Genomic DNA, 15,170 nt, shown 5'->3' with positions numbered 1-15,170 from the left:
AGCATTATCTGACGATGCTCTCGAGTACGGACCTTGGCGCTCGTCATGAACAGGACACAAGGACTGCGAGACAGGCCGCCGAGTCACGCACGAGGCATGGTTCCGGGTGCCTTGATACTCTTTCCGAACTCCCTCCACTCCGCATCTGTATGTACCTCCCAGTACTCTCTAGAATTTGAAAGGTTGTCAGCTCAAGCCGCGAGAAGATGACAGCACGTTACTGACGACGACAGGATCACTTCACGCTCCGACATGATCGCGGCGGCACCTTGAAGGAGGCGAGGATGGAGAGTGCCCGGCGGATCGTACTTGCGCTGCACAGGACGCGGTCGCGTGTGCTGGATGGGCTTGTCGACACCCGAGATGACGGTGATAGGCATCTCGAGCTTCACGTCGTTTCCGAACCCGTCGAATGGCACGTGGAGCTTGAGGAGATACTTTGGTTTCCGTGAGCATAGGGCACCCGACTCTCACTCGCAAAGATTGACAGTTCACCTCGCAAGACATCCTTGGCACATGGTCACCGTCGCCAAGACTGAATGTCGGCGGTATGAAGAGGAGGAACCGTGACGCGAACTGAGCGCACTGGACCCATACGCCCTTTTCCTTCGTCTTGGTGCGCGCATCCGCTGATTGCTTTATGACCCATTCTTTTTCTAGCACGTCGACTTTGACGGGATCGTGAGGACAAACTCCTGCACCGAGGAACGTTGCTACCTGTGACGTTAGGATAGCCTCACCGGAGCCTCGCCGTACAAAGACATTGGTCCGTCTGAAGAGCTCCAATGTCAAATGGGAAGGGTTTGTCGGGGGTGCAGGGAATATCACTGTCTTGTCGGGATCGTCCCGCGAGCGACGCGTCGTCAATGGGGTATTAGTCGTGATGTTGATTTTGAAAGGGATGGGCGTGAACAGGGGAAACGCAGGGATGTCTGGAACAGATAACTGTGTCACGTTACGTCTCAGTGGGAGACTTCGAGAGACGATGGGGCAAGGGATGACGTACCTCGACTCGAACCGACCCCTCGTTGCCGAGCAGGCCTTTGTAAACATGCTTCTCAGCATGCACTGTCTTCCATTCCAAGTCCGTAGATGCTAAGGCTCGTAGAAGACTCAAGTCGGTATACGGCAGGACAACGATCGGGTTGTGTAGTTTGCAAACCCCCGAATGGCCAGGGCGAATACCGACAGCCGAGAGGGAATACAAGATGGCGCATGTTGATAACGTTCGAGAGGTATAATGGTAGAAGGATGGAGGGATGTCATCGGGAAGGCGAAAGCGGAAGAAGAGTCGAAGGATATCACTATCGGGTGGAGGGTATTCGGCGCCATACGTCCAGAGCACACGGCTCAAGTCGACAAGCGTGATGCTCTTGCGTTCCTCTTCGTCAACAGCGCTGGTCGATCACGTTAGACTGGGACAAGCATCGTGGTCACGAGTGCAGAGTTGCGTACGCTTGTGCGCGCCCTGCGAGCGCCACATAGATCTTCTCGAATCTGTCCTGTTGTAGGTTGCGGAAGTTGAGTTGAACTTCGCCTTCGACGTAGCTTCCAGAGCAGTATGTGATCGGAGGTAGGATGACATCGAAGGCAGGCGGGGTCGGGTGCATAGTAGATGAGGGTGAAGGTCCAGAGGATGGCTCGAAGATAAAGTTGGTTGAATAGGTGACAGCTTTCCGCAGCGCAAGCAGCAGGACGCTCGGTGGCGCGGTCCGTGTAGACCACGAACGTGTGATGATCGCAGTGTCCTATCTGGCAGTTGGGCTAGTATGTCAGTCCCGCTGAGGATGCGCAAAACTCGGCTTGATGCCCCGTGTGAACTCCTGCCACTCGCGACTGCCGCGCACGTCCCAGTATTCCCTGCCGGCTTCTATCAGATGTGCATTTAGGACAAGGAAGCGACGCGAGACTTACGATGGCAGAAAGACTTCAGACGACAAAGGTGAGCCGGAGCTACAGGGATACTGCAGACGCGGAACATGCTCCTTGCGTGCCCTAGGTTCTATCACGCCCGACACAACCGTGATAGGCACGTCCAGCTCGACGTCATTGCCACGACCTGGGAAGGGTACTCTGAGCTTCAAGAAATACTGCATATCATCGTCAATATTGCATGATCTCGAAAGCAGCCGGTAACACGACGTACTTCACACTCGATCATGTCACTGGCATTGAACATCGGCGGGACGTCCAAGGTTAGGCTGGAGCGCAGACATGAGCGCTGAACCCACATTCCACGAGCATTCCCGCTCTGCGCTCGCCGATTAGCATCCGGGTCGTGCACGCCCATCCACTCCTTATCCGGCAAGTCCATCTCGACGGATGCGCTGGGCAAGCGATTCAAGCCGAGGTACTGAGTTACGGTCGACTCGAAAGTATGCTCTTCATCTTCAACGCGGACTGTGGTGCGCCGTACAAGCTCCAAGATGAACTGACCAGCAGTCGTAGGCGGAGCAGGGAAGATCGAAGAGCTTGCACCGGCGCCCCAGCGGAACAGCACTGCAGTGGTCGTCGTGATGTCTATTGTGTAGGGAATCGGTGTGAACAGAGGGTAAACCGGGATGTCGGGGAGGGAAAACTATAGGATATGATGTTAGTCGCGGTCTGAGTTCATCGGGACAGAAGGTAGAGCGAGGTACCTCAACCCGGACTGTTGCAGGATCACCCCATAAACCCTTCCTGACGGCCTTCTCCTTCACTGTTGTCTGTAATGCGAGGCTCGAGGACGACCAAGGTGGCGTGCTCGGGGGATAGAAGTCATCCTGCGGTAGTATCACGATCGGTATATGTATAACCCGAGGCGATTGGTTTCCTGGTCGAACGCCAACAACGGTAAGGCAGTATAGGATAGCGCCCGTTCCTTCGGAGCTGGAATGGTAGAATGATGGAGGGAGGTAACTGGGCAATTCAAAGCGAAAGAAGAGGCGAAGTATGTCGGTCTCTGGAGGAGGATACTCCGCGCCATATGTCCATAAAACTCGGGTGAGTTCAAGCAGTGGGATAGTATCGCACTCCGTGCTGTTGCCGTGTTTGATGATGCTGTGTTCTTCATGCGTGAGATCTCGGGAACGTATGCAACTGGGAAGAGCAGAATAACCGACCTTCTTGCTTGGCCTCGTAGCGTGACCCATACTTGTACGTACTTGTCGTGTTGCAAGTGACGGAAGTTGATATGTACTTCACCGCCGACATAACTACCGGAGCAGTAGGTTGTCGGGGGTAATGCTACTTCAAGTGCGGGAGTAGTAGGAGCCATGACGTACTGAGGACTGCGAACGGCATGCGTTTATATCAACCTTGCATGCGGGGTTTCGAGGGCGGGGTGCCGAACGGTGATAGAGAGGCTGTGGTTGACAGCGCCGGTGATGGGCCAGATGCTATCGTGTGATCGGTACGGACTGTTCGCGCCCGCGGCTCGAGCTGAGAAGTAAGTGAATGGCATGAAAACGTGTACCTAGGCTCTGAAGTGACCTGGTGATCACCGGACGCAATTGCGCGTCCGGCATACGGTTAAGTACTGTATACTAGATATCATGTAGGGTAGTGTGCGCAGGATCTCTACCGCAGATAAGGCGAGAGAGAGGGTCATGGAATGCAGAATGACCATTCAGAATGGTGGAATGTCGCTCGTCAAGCTCACAGGCTCCCTATAGCGACTTCCTTGTTGAACTCGTCCCACAACCGAGTACCATGTCCTTGCCAATATTCTCTAGGCCCCCGTCAAGGTATGCTGGAAAGAGAATTAAGATTACACTCACCCTGAAAGGGCTACCTGTGAGACGGAGCTGCGTATGCCATTGACCAGGGGGACATACGAGTCCGGCCCCGGCGGAGGCTGCTGGTGTGGAACGGCCTTGTCGATGCCGGAAACAATCGTGACGGGCACCTCGAGTTTCACATCGTTGTCTACTCCAGGTACCAGCCCGGGGAAGGTGACCTTCAGCTTTAGAAAGTACTACAAGTTCCGTCAGCAAGCTGAGCTGAAAGACGAAGTTCCGATTGGGATGAAGTCGTACCTCCCATGCAATCCGATCAGTGAGGCTGAAAGTTGGCGGGACATTGAAGACTAGCCCTGACGCGAACTGCGCGCACTGTACCCACACCCCCGTGTTCTTCGAATTCGAGTTCGAAGATACGTTCTTGCCGTGCATCGGAACCCATTCCTTCTCCGGCACATTGACCTCGACGTGTTCGCAGGGCACGCGCCCAAAGCCGAGGAACCAGGTCGTGACCGAATGAATTTTCTCTTCCCTTCTGTGCGCGCGAACTGTGGTCCGGCGGAACAGCTGGAATGTGACCTCGGAGGTGTTCATAGGAGGTGTGGGGAAGATCTCTGCGCGTCGATCGCGCGCGTCATAGGTGAGCTTGGCGGTGATGGTGCTGATGTCGATTCGGAAGGGAATGCGTGTGAACAGAGGATACACTGGAACGTCTGGGATAGACAGCTGCCAGATAATGGTTACACGACCACCGATGTATCCTACCGAAGTCTGAGACACACCTCGATCTTGACTGTCGCATAGTCTCCCCACAGCCCCTTCCTCACCTTTTTCTCCTTGTGCTCTGTCCTCCACGTGAAGTCCGGAGAGTGCAGAGGTTGCGTGAGGATCGAGCTCGCTTCATCGCGCGACACGACCATGATAGGTGTGTATTGCTTCCAGGGTTTGGCTAGCGCCCCTGGACGGACGCCCGTGGTAGTGATGGAGTACAGCACGGCGCTAGCTCCTCCGGACCCGCTGTCAAGGAAGGACGGTGGGATGTCGTCCGGAAGCTGGAAACTAAAGAAAAGCCGCAGAATGTCAGAATCTGGAGGCGGGTACTGCGAGCCGTATGTCCACAAGACGCGGCTGAGTTCAGCGAGCGGGACTGTTTCACGTTCAGTGCTATCTTCATCTTCGCATACGCTAGGCCCGAGTGCTTATTAGCGTGTGTCGATAGAGTAGTGATAAGAAGCGATAGCTCACCACAGTGCGCGTCCTCGAAGAGTGACCTGTACTCGTTCGAAGCGATTCTCTTGCAGATGCCGGAAGTTTAGCCGCACTTCGCCTTCGACGGAACTTCCTGAACAGTAGGTCGTCCGGGGGAGCACAACTTGGATAGCTGAAGGCATTTGGGGAATCGGTAAGACACGATGGTCGACGTTAAGGGTAGGTATTTTGAGACACCATGATAACGAACCTGTTAGCGTGTGATTGATGCAGCCCCTAGTTCTGGACTTTGGACTGGAACGCAGCTGCTTCCTCGGATTTCCAATATCGTAGCTAATGACAGATGGGGAGAGAATGCGGTTCAATGTTGAGCGCGCTCAGTGCACAGCTTCTACCAGGGCGCCCTAATCGCGATAATCCCAGTACGCTCTGTAGCTTGCAGTGGCGCACATTAGCTCGAAGCGATCGCCTGGTCAACGGAGTACTCACGGCGGAAGATCTGAAGTGGAAAGCTCGACAGCGCTTGAAGAGACCGGGTTTGATACGTCGCCAGTCGGAGGGTGCGATTCCTCTCGAGCCATCGCCCGCTCAATACCGGAAACAACTCGAACTGGTACCTCTAGTGTGGCATCGTTCCCCGCTCCAGGAAAGGGTACCTTGAGTCTTAAGAAGTACTGTTCCATGTTCATGTTCGTCAGCAGGGATTTCATCAATGCAGTGCTTGCAGCATACCTTGCACTCGATCAGGCCCATATCGAACGTCGGTGGAACATTGAGGTAGATCTCCGATCAAAACCTCGCCCATTTCACCCACATTCCTCTTTCCTCAGCTCCGCTTCTTGGCGCGTCGTCTACAGTCACCCACTCTTTCTCAAGCAGGTCTGTCTCCAGGTCGGCAGTCCTGCGCGCGAACCCGAGAAACCACGCCGCTTCGATATCACCGCTGTCGTAACGGCCCTTTGCGAGCAGTACTGTCCGCCGAATCAAGTTGAACGTAAGCTCGGAGGAAGTCGTGGGTGGAGGCGGGAAAATGGCTTTGTGCGCAGGATGGGCGTTTGCCTGCCCGCGTGTGAGCGGGGCAGTGGTAGTGATGACGTCGATGATATATGGGATCTTTGCGAACAGAGGCAATGCGGGAGCATCAGGTAAAGATATCTGCGAGTAGATCGAAAGCATATAACATGAGGCGTCATGAGCGGAGTACAGTGAGCAATGCACATACCTCTACTCTCACGGTTCCCGAATAGCCGTGTCTCCAGAATCCCTTCCTGACCTTCTTCTCACTGTACAGCTTCTTCCACGGAAAGTAAGACAGTGTACGTCGTAGCTGTCCGCCCGCTGGGTCACACTGTACCACAACAAGCGACATGTGTACCCCTTTCATTAACCCGGAGCACGCCTCGACGAACACCGACAGTCTCGAGTGAATACACCACCGACGCCGATTTCAGGTGTCCAGCATAGTGCATGGAGGGCGGCAGGTTGTCCGGAAGCTTGAAGCGGAAGAACAGGCGCAGAATATCCGAGCCAGGAGGCGGATACTCCGTACCATGGGTCCATAGAACGCGACTCGTGTTGACGAGCATACGAGCTTCCTGCTTCTTGCTCGTACCGTTGCACTGGCAAATTTCCAGCACGCTGTTATCCAGTTTCGTCAGTTCAAAGTCTCAACAAAGGAATAATCAGCACTTATGTCTTTGCACGACCGCGAAGAGTAACATGGATCTCGTCAATGGGCTCGAGTTGGAGAGAACGGAAGTTCAAATCAACTTCGCCCTCGACAAAGCTGCCCGAGCAGCATATCTTGGGTGTAGTGTTTGATATGATAACTGATGTTTGACGAGACATGAGAGGTGAAGTCTAGAGGTCAGTGTTGGGAAGATGAAGTTGGGGGCTATGCCGGTAGCAGGCCGCTGCGCCCTGTTCCCACGCTGTTCTCGCCATGTACGTCCCGGGTTCGTCTGAGAGAGACAGTCAGCAAAATTCTTAGCAGAAATGAGGGCACTGTTTGGAGATGAGAACTTACTAGAGAACGCAATCCTTCATGAACGTGAAGGTCGGGACCGTCACGCAGCTGAACAAAATCACGAGATCCCAGTTGTGATGTCAAACTGAAAACCACTAGCTGAAACTGCAATGCACGAAGACGCTGGCGTAAAGTATTTACTGTCCGTGCCATGGTTGAAGCTCATGAGCAAGTTCGAGTTCGTCAGACCGTGGAAGCGGAAGACAGCAAACCTTACCGATGCTAGTTGACGCCGGTCAGCACGAGCTCACGTGGCGGAGACGCTGGGGTTATCCGGATTCCGACTTGCCTCTTTCTCGTCACTAACCATGCGCTATCATCAACTATCATGAATTCATTTCTTCCTTCGAGCTTTACAGACGTCAGGACGTCCCGGATCCGACTCGCTATCGCGAAGGGAATGTACTCTACACATCACCCCCTTGTATATCCTTTAGCAGCAGAGGTGAGGCTACTTACGCCTCCGTCCGCGCATCGGAAGTCTGGTGAATGTGTCTCTCCGATGCCTAGTACGGGACGCACGACCGTCACTGTATACAAGTCTATCCTCTATGAACGAACGACTCGTCTCTGCCGGGGCCGGCGTAGCTTATCCATCTCTCGACAGAGCGGTTCGTGGGCCAACCACCAACGGACTTCACACAATCTCCTCGGATCTCTCCAACCCCAATTCCACCCGGGAGGCCTGGAACCAGGCGAGATCTCTTTCTTTCCGACCTTCAAGCGCTTTCAGCCCTCAGCCCCTCAACCCTGCTGACCCGGGGACAGTGCGCGGGATACGAGCCATTTATGCGATACCTCTTCAAATGGACCTCCTTGCTCACCCGCGCCCGTACTTTCAGGTGGCTGTCGTTCATGGGTTCCCTCTGACGCGACAGCTGTGCGACATCGAGAGGCCTGAGTTTGCATCCCGCATGCGGTCTCTACAGAACACGGCTCAAGAGGCATCACGACAATGCGGTACGTGCGCACTTCGGGCTTCCCCGTATGAACGATGTCATTCGACATTGAGCGTAAGCGAGAACCACTATATCGGATATCAACGAAACCAATGCAAGTACAGGAGAGCGACGAGAGCGAAGAGGTGCAACACAAGACTGAACGACGACACGGCGGTACAAATACAACAAGAAAGTGAAAGCGACGTGACCGTTCCCCATTTACTCCCCGGCGCCACCTCAGTTCAGCTCCGCCCCGAACACCTCCCTGATCTTCTGCGTGAAGTCATACGACCTCCTCAGCGTCGCGGCGGTGACGGCCAACGGCCTCGACCCAGGCGCATGGTGCACCGGCACGCCGGCCTGCACAGTCGGTCCATGTGCGACGGTGCAATAGTTGCACACGCACGCACACGTGTTGGTAAACACGACGCTCTCGCGGACCTGGAAGAGCTTCGCGGCCGTGTCCCAACCGAGCTGCTCGAGGTCCGTGACAGAGATGGTGTCCGCCTGCGCGAGGGAGACGAGTGCGGGCTCGATCCAGGGGGATATGTGGTATTTGCGAGCGATGCCGATGCGCTGTACGGGCCCGCGCACGAGGCGCGTGAGCTCCTCGATCGCTTTCTCGCGGATGGAGTCGAAGTGCCACATTGTCGAGAGCTTTAAGACATGGGTCCATTGCCCGGTTGTGAGGACGCGGTTGGCGCCGTAGGCCCTGGTGTGGCAGGGTCGTCAGTTTGCTGCATGAAACTTGCACGACAATAGCAGACGTTTTCTGTGTGTAGTATGACGGTACAAGAGCTCCAAGCTCTCATGGCACTTGGACGACTTGATGAGCCTACGCGGCGTGCTATACGTACCCGGCTCCTCAAGCTCTGAACGTTTATAAAATCTTGTGCGGAACGCACGCGCTCGTATAGTGGACTCTGGCAAACCGGCTCAGAAACGACAACATGCGGACTCACGGACGCAGCATCACCCATAGCAAGGCGCGGAACTCCTCTTCTAAAATCCCTCCTAAGAAGATCGGCTTGTCGTCCGTCAATCCTTCCTCTTCAAATGGAGATGGGAGGCTGAACGTGTCCTTGAACGCCGACTCCTGCTCAAAAGGACGACGGGGGACTTTGAACAGGACATCCTCGACCTGTCGCGCTCCATCTGCACTCGACGCAGGATCACAACACTACATGACGCACCTGGAATACAACATCCTTGCAGTAGAACTCGTCGTCCCGTCTCGGCGACTGTGGAGACGTCGTGGAACTACTAATACTGACGACCGTATCTGAGTCGGAATCGAACGAGGTTGCTCTCTGATGGCGTTGCATGATCATGAAATCCGAGTCGCCTTCACCGGAGTACTGCAAGATCAAGGCACAGAGTACAGATCATGAAGTCGGGGGCAGGGTTGGATGTAGAGAGCGTCTTGATGATAAGACGCCGCCACGCTTAGGTTCGCTGGCGCTCGAGAAGCCGGTGCTGCGGTAGCGTAAGTACATCTCAATATTAATGTTTGACCTCCAGGAAAGCAAGTGAGGAAAGAGTCCGAGTGCCTCGTGAAGCATGATTCATATGTGTAAGTATGGCTAATCATATGTAGTGGTTACTGTCCATGTTCGCAGTGAGACGTCGGCACAGACGGCCCGACCGGGACCCACTCGCGCAATCAACAGCGCTAGCCAAATAATGGAACGGGTCCGGCCTCCGAGCGTTGCCCGGCGTTTTTGAAGGCCTACCGCTTCAACAAAATAACAGCGTTGAAGCCAGTCTGCGAATTGCATGCACGTCTCTATGAGAATCGAGGCCTGAACATATTGAAATCCCGGGATCCAAATCATACCTGCTCCAGTATGTACCATCTACAACGCGACGTACCGCGACCAGATTCGCTACACGACACGTGGAAGCGACGCATCCCAGCCAAGAACGGATAATCCAGGTCACTCGGTAACTGTTTCCATGCATATCTCAACTCCTCCAATTCCCGAGCGGCCACTCCCTTCTGACATACTTTACACAGCTTTCGATGATCCTTTGAGTTAGTTATAGGCAAAAAAAGCACGTGGCTCCATGCTACGAAGTCGCGGTTCGTCAAGTGGGACCGTTGTGTGCTGTTGAGCACCTTTGCGCATCGGTACGAGTCTACGCAGTCGTCTACGGGCTCCATCAACCACGTTCGTTGGATCCTCTTCACCCTTCTGAGCATGAGCGTAGCTCGGGCGTCGAGGCAGAGGAGGGCGTCTGTGTCTGTCAGACGGTCACACTGGCCGTTGTTGGGCTCGATTCCGGAAACGATCGTCACAGGATCGAGGAGGGCGCAGAGGTACAGTGATATGGGGAGCATGAGGGTGTCTCCTGAGAGACGAACCACATTCACGGCGCGGATCGCGTCTCGTTCGACGTCGACAACCAACACGGGGCTGGAAAGAGACAACACCCGCGGCCTGATCTCTCCATGAACCGGTGCCACCTTCCACATGACGGTGGACTTCCAGAGTGGTTGCCGTCACTCAACCAGAATTCGGAGTCCTGTTCCACATCTGTAGGGGTCTCTGACATGGTATTAATGTGAAAAAAAGCGGCTAACGCAGCCTCGTCTTCGGGATGGGAATGCTTTGAGGGACACTCCCCGACCTCAGATTCTTGCGATCTGTACCGGCTTTCCGTCACGGCTATGGCTAGGTTTTGATGAATATGAGTATAGAACACAAGAACCACGAACCCGATCAAAAGGAGAGGATACTACTCACTATCAGTAGAGATCAATGCAGTTGACGGCAAGAAGAACGCGCAGCCAGCTTGAGCTTGCGGCAGGGCCACTAAAGTTCAAGTCCACGTGGCAATGGGGTCGGGCCGGGGCAGTCGGAGGTTCGAACCCTCCATGGTCTATTCTCATCATGCACCATCAAGAGCAGTAGTGGTGAGTACGAGCTAATTCCGACGGCGCAGCACCGTTTGTCCCGGAAGCTAATACATGTCTCCTTGAAAATCCGTAGCTGCCCACGGCCCCACATGCCTCTCCGAAGTGAACTCAGTCTCGTGCTACGCCGACTGTGGCCACCCAATATCCGCGCCCGACTGTGAGAGAAAGGCCTGCTACCAACTTCAAAATGTGGTGCCCTGAGCAGACCGGGGAAGCTCGGTGAAGCTCGGCACTCCTCCGAGTCCGGCGTCACGTCGCTGACACGCCCAAGGACCGCCGCTCAACAGACGACGGGATGCTCTTCAGACCTACATAAGACCCAGTCAGGTATCTAAGTGACGTAGCAAAGTCTACTATGTCGAACAGCATCTCCCTCATCTTCGGGCTTGGGTTAGTCGGGGTTCTCGCATTGGTGATTCAACGCACGGTCTTCCGCAAGTCGTCACCTTTGCACAACATACCAGGCCCATCGTCGGATTCCTGGCTGAAAGGTGTTTAAATCATTCTCCGACGTAGCTATGCGATGCTGACAGTTGCCAGGCAATTTCCATCACCTCGCCAACCCCCACAACGAGAAGTGGAGTGAGGAACTGGTCCGGACGTATGCCCCTGTCGCGAAGCTAACTGGTCCTTTTGGGGTGAGTTACCATTGGCTCTTCTGATGCACAAAACTCATCTTTGTACAGCAAATCTGGTTACATGTCTACGATCCCAAAGCGCTCTATAGCATCGTCATCAAGGATCAAGACGTCTGGGCCAAGAACGCACTAGGGGCCAAGTAGGTTCGCTGTCTAGTAATGCGTTCGAAGCGTCCTGACTGATCATTTCAGCGGTTTCCTCGTCGGCCCCGGTCTGCTGACTACCCAAGGAGAACAACATCGCAAACAGCGCAAAATGCTCACGCCTGTGTTCTCTGCAGCATACCTACGCAACGTCACTACATTGTTCTACGAGACCTCGTTCAAGGTTAGCTCCCACTTCCTCTACGACCTCCCTGCCATTGACATCGGGACGCGCCGCAGCTTCGCGACGCGCTACGCAAGGAAGTCGACTCTGACGCCAGAGAAGTCGATGCCCTGAAGTGGACCGGTCGCACGGCACTCGAGTTGGTCGGCCAGGGAGCACTTGGCTACTCCTTCGATCCCCTCATCGAGGACGTCACGGATCCCTTCGCCGACGCTGTCAAGTCGTTCTTGTGAGTAGAGAGCATTGTGTCTTTCTCTCGACGTTCTAACGACGCATCCGCAGTGGTGCAACGAGTGCGCTCAGAGTCGCACGGACGATTCTGGGACCGTTCGCGCTCCTTGGTCCAGCCTGGTTCCGGCGCAAAGTTGTGGAACTCATCCCAAGTACGAGAGTGCAGAGGTTGAAGGAGATTGTCGACACGATGCACCAACGGTCCGTCGATATTGTGAGCCAGAAGAAGGCGGCCATGGAGAATGGAGACGACGCAATATTGCGCCAGATCGGCGATGGGAAGGACATCATGAGTATACTACGTAAGCGAATTCGCTGCATCCTCCTTCGCCTCTGGGAGTAAACCTGCGATTACAGTCAAGGCAAACATGGCTGCGTCCGAGAAAGAGAAGCTGTCGGAAGAAGAGGTCATCGCGCAGGTGTCGTACGTGCTGGTCCGTGCAGGCGACTAGGAAGGCTGACTACATGGGTGTTCAGGACGTTCATACTGGCCGGGATGGACACGACATCCAACGCCACATGCCGTCTTCTCCAGCTGCTCGCCGCAAACCCTTCAGTGCAACAGAAGCTCCGCGATGAGATCCTCAACGCTCAGGCCGGACAAGAGGTCTCGTACGACGAAGTGATGGGGCTTCCCTACCTGGATGCAGTCACTCGCGAGACTCTCCGACTGTGGGTGGCCTCTTCCGCCTTCCATGAGCGACCCACTCACGTGTATGCAGCTACGGTCCTGTTGAGAAGGTCGGCCGCAAGTGAGTCCGACATCCATGCCAGATAATGAATAAATTCTCAATCTGACTCGTCCCCAGGGCTACACAAGACACAGTTCTTCCTCTGCACGAGCCGATCAAGGGCACCGACGGCTCGCTGATCACCGAGATACACGTTCCAAAAGGGACAATCGTCATGCTCAACCTCTGGGCATGCAACACCAACAAGGCCCTATGGGGCGAGGATGCGTATGAATGGAAGCCGGAGCGGTGGCTCTCGCCCCTCCCGCGCGCGTTGGAAGAGGCACGCGTGCCCGGGGTGTACTCGAACTTGTGAGTATTGTTATCCTTCTATATCGACCAGCCATACTCAGCTCGTCGTGTAGGATGTCTTTCCATGGCGGCAGCCGTGCTTGCATGTGCGTATTTGCAGCACGGGAAATACTCGTCTAACTTGACTAAGTGCTCATACAGTGGCTTCAAGTATGCACAGCTGGAGCTCAGTACGTGCTCACTACCTCATGCTTGTATCGGCGAGGTACTGAACATCTCTCATGGCTTGTGCAGAGGTCGTGCTCTCGGTGCTGCTGACGAACTTCAAGTTCGAGTTGACCGACAAGGATATCGTATGGAACCACGCGGGAGTCGCGTTTCCGAGTGTTGGAAAGAGCAGGAAGCCGGAGATGCCGCTGAAGATCTCGGCAATCCGTAACCCGACGACGGTATGAACTAATACTTAGATGCGTCATTGCTCGTGCCAGCGAGACAGCTCGTTTCTTATATGACCAAGAGAATTATATTGAATTATCGTATCCATCACGGGTCGTATGGGATTTTGCGGCGTTGCGGCTATGGATGTCGGGCGCGTGGACGAGCATCTAACGCCATGGCAAGTTACAGTATGTCAGATGATGAAAATGTTCCACACAACACCACTCGCCACATCAGCTCGATAGTCCCCATTCACTCGTCGTCAGGGTCATAATCGGACGCGGATTCGTCAATCCATTCCTCGGGCTCCTCCCTGACCTCCGGAACGACCGGGTCAGTTGTGATCCACCGCCCGTCGTCGCGATTCTCCCACTCAAACTCCGTCGTGAACGCGATCCGTCGAAGGACCGACGTGTGCTTCTCGTACTCGGCCAAGAGTGCTCGCTGCATCGCGACGTCCCGAGCGAACCAGAAGTGGTCGCGGTGGTCGTACCGCTTCTTCACGACGTCGCCGAGGAGGAACGTATGCAGACGAGGATGGTGTAAGAAGATCGACGCTCCCAACGCAAACAGTGCATCGGTAAGTTGTTTAGCATCAGCGCAGAAACACGAGGTGAATCACGGCCATGGGACATACCTGCTTGGGCTCATGCCACACAACCATGGTGACGCTTTCCAGGCAAGCGAGTCCATCCAAGGCAAGTTGCAAATGCGGGATGAGCAAGCGAGTGACAAAGAACCGGAGATGGCGGATCGGTACGGCGGAGAACTGGAAGTGGTCGAACGCGGAGAAGATGTCCTGCCATCGAGGAATATATTCGGCCGTCTCTCCGCCGTTCTGTTCATACTTGGCATAGTCGAGCTCAACCGTGTGTATCGGACGACGAGAGCTGATGTCGAGGGAGAGGAATAGCTGCACTTGGGTATGTGCACACGCAAGCTCTTCCAGCACAGGGTACGCCGTCGTGAGTACCGGACGTGGAGACGAGTCCCTGGGTTCTGATAGCGAGGGAGCGGATGTGTGTCAACGCAGTGCAGACGGGATCGTTGAAGTCGCGGACCGTGACCTCGAGGTGCTCCAGAAGTGGGAAAGTCGAGTTGCGAGGGAAGACTGCTTGCAAGTCCGCGGTCTTGTCCATTGCCAAAGTAAGACGACGCAGCGAGTGGGCTGTAGAGTTTAACAGGGCGCTCAGAAGCATGGTGTCTTGCACGGAGAGCGATGATATAGAAGTGAGTGCGAGTGTGTGTAACCGAGGGGGATGCGAACGCGGCGGACATCCTGGCTTGACTGTTGAATGAGCCTGATTCAACGAAATCAGCTGGATAATGGCTGGATACGGTCTAAAAACGTACCACAGTACGATCGAATAAACCCTGTAAGACTGCCACGAGTGACGAGCCTGCGATGATGTCGTACGGGGTTAGGACCTACCCTAGGGTAAGTCCTGTCTCGCAGCCTACGTCGGACTGTCCACATCAGTTAGCTACATCGACAGTGGACAGTGATTTCGAAGGCGACACAACAGACACTGGTACCTTTCAAGTAGAGGAGTCGGCGACGTGGCAGTCGCAGTCAAGGCCGAGATCAAGCTAGTGCCACCGCTTATAGGTAAAGCTTGGGCCGGGCGATTTGATCTGAGACCTTGCGCTAAACACGCGAAACGTGGCGCCCAGAGCGTCGATCCGTAAATGTAACGGGCGTATATGAGAACTTTTGCATACTTATGTACTCATCTT

General features: G+C 54.7%; 9 protein-coding genes across 9 annotated transcripts; 1 reads left to right on the top strand and 8 right to left on the bottom strand.

Annotated features, from left to right (window-relative positions):
- Positions 1–116: 116 nt before the first annotated feature.
- L226DRAFT_208153 (uncharacterized protein) lies at positions 117–1,708 on the bottom strand. The gene is made up of 4 exons (XM_067672884.1): positions 1,456–1,708; positions 1,007–1,397; positions 226–945; positions 117–168 (listed from the first exon to the last, which is right to left on the bottom strand). Exons 1-3 carry the CDS (start codon positions 1,608–1,610, stop codon positions 241–243), a joined length of 1,251 nt encoding a protein of 416 aa, XP_067531939.1. The 5' UTR covers positions 1,611–1,708; the 3' UTR covers positions 117–168; positions 226–240.
- L226DRAFT_208167 (uncharacterized protein) lies at positions 1,571–3,446 on the bottom strand. Its single transcript, XM_067672885.1, has 5 exons — positions 3,102–3,446; positions 2,640–3,039; positions 2,147–2,578; positions 1,915–2,090; positions 1,571–1,860 (listed from the first exon to the last, which is right to left on the bottom strand). Exons 1-5 carry the CDS (start codon positions 3,254–3,256, stop codon positions 1,773–1,775), a joined length of 1,251 nt encoding a protein of 416 aa, XP_067531938.1. The 5' UTR covers positions 3,257–3,446; the 3' UTR covers positions 1,571–1,772.
- On the bottom strand, positions 3,415–4,886 carry L226DRAFT_208150 (uncharacterized protein). Its single transcript, XM_067672883.1, has 4 exons — positions 4,502–4,886; positions 4,017–4,445; positions 3,759–3,955; positions 3,415–3,709 (listed from the first exon to the last, which is right to left on the bottom strand). Exons 1-4 carry the CDS (start codon positions 4,637–4,639, stop codon positions 3,637–3,639), a joined length of 837 nt encoding a protein of 278 aa, XP_067531937.1. The 5' UTR covers positions 4,640–4,886; the 3' UTR covers positions 3,415–3,636.
- A 796-nt stretch (positions 4,887–5,682) lies between these two features.
- On the bottom strand, positions 5,683–6,591 carry L226DRAFT_208140 (uncharacterized protein). Its single transcript, XM_067672882.1, has 2 exons — positions 6,151–6,591; positions 5,683–6,083 (listed from the first exon to the last, which is right to left on the bottom strand). The coding sequence occupies exons 1-2, from the start codon at positions 6,310–6,312 to the stop codon at positions 5,718–5,720; spliced, it is 528 nt and encodes a 175-aa protein (XP_067531936.1). The 5' UTR covers positions 6,313–6,591; the 3' UTR covers positions 5,683–5,717.
- On the bottom strand, positions 6,501–7,139 carry L226DRAFT_208223 (uncharacterized protein). The gene is made up of 2 exons (XM_067672886.1): positions 6,955–7,139; positions 6,501–6,889 (listed from the first exon to the last, which is right to left on the bottom strand). The coding sequence occupies exons 1-2, from the start codon at positions 7,105–7,107 to the stop codon at positions 6,689–6,691; spliced, it is 354 nt and encodes a 117-aa protein (XP_067531935.1). The 5' UTR covers positions 7,108–7,139; the 3' UTR covers positions 6,501–6,688.
- A 779-nt stretch (positions 7,140–7,918) lies between these two features.
- L226DRAFT_538229 (uncharacterized protein) lies at positions 7,919–9,307 on the bottom strand. Its single transcript, XM_067681451.1, has 3 exons — positions 9,089–9,307; positions 8,858–9,036; positions 7,919–8,607 (listed from the first exon to the last, which is right to left on the bottom strand). The coding sequence occupies exons 1-3, from the start codon at positions 9,218–9,220 to the stop codon at positions 8,133–8,135; spliced, it is 786 nt and encodes a 261-aa protein (XP_067531934.1). The 5' UTR covers positions 9,221–9,307; the 3' UTR covers positions 7,919–8,132.
- Positions 9,308–9,692: 385 nt separating this feature from the next.
- On the bottom strand, positions 9,693–10,570 carry L226DRAFT_538228 (uncharacterized protein). Its single transcript, XM_067681450.1, has one exon. The coding sequence runs from the start codon at positions 10,369–10,371 to the stop codon at positions 9,727–9,729; it is 645 nt and encodes a 214-aa protein (XP_067531933.1). The 5' UTR covers positions 10,372–10,570; the 3' UTR covers positions 9,693–9,726.
- Positions 10,571–10,912: 342 nt separating this feature from the next.
- Positions 10,913–13,514, top strand: L226DRAFT_491921 (cytochrome P450). The gene is made up of 13 exons (XM_067677375.1): positions 10,913–11,306; positions 11,356–11,453; positions 11,502–11,593; positions 11,646–11,781; positions 11,838–12,010; positions 12,064–12,314; positions 12,370–12,436; positions 12,490–12,684; positions 12,735–12,764; positions 12,822–13,055; positions 13,109–13,141; positions 13,197–13,225; positions 13,290–13,514. The coding sequence occupies exons 1-13, from the start codon at positions 11,171–11,173 to the stop codon at positions 13,448–13,450; spliced, it is 1,635 nt and encodes a 544-aa protein (XP_067531932.1). The 5' UTR covers positions 10,913–11,170; the 3' UTR covers positions 13,451–13,514.
- Positions 13,515–14,632, bottom strand: L226DRAFT_615631 (uncharacterized protein; the record flags this gene model as incomplete). The annotated part of the gene is made up of 4 exons (XM_067686806.1): positions 13,515–13,600; positions 13,663–13,931; positions 14,071–14,351; positions 14,407–14,632. 3 exons carry the CDS (start codon positions 14,630–14,632, stop codon positions 13,686–13,688), a joined length of 753 nt encoding a protein of 250 aa, XP_067531931.1. The 3' UTR covers positions 13,515–13,600; positions 13,663–13,685.
- Between the last annotated feature and the right edge of the window lie 538 nt (positions 14,633–15,170).

Source organism: Lentinus tigrinus (assembly GCF_003813185.1).
Source record: "Lentinus tigrinus ALCF2SS1-7 unplaced genomic scaffold L226scaffold_30, whole genome shotgun sequence".
Taxonomy (NCBI): domain Eukaryota; kingdom Fungi; phylum Basidiomycota; class Agaricomycetes; order Polyporales; family Polyporaceae; genus Lentinus; species Lentinus tigrinus.
This window is presented reverse-complemented; position numbering and strand designations above follow the sequence as displayed.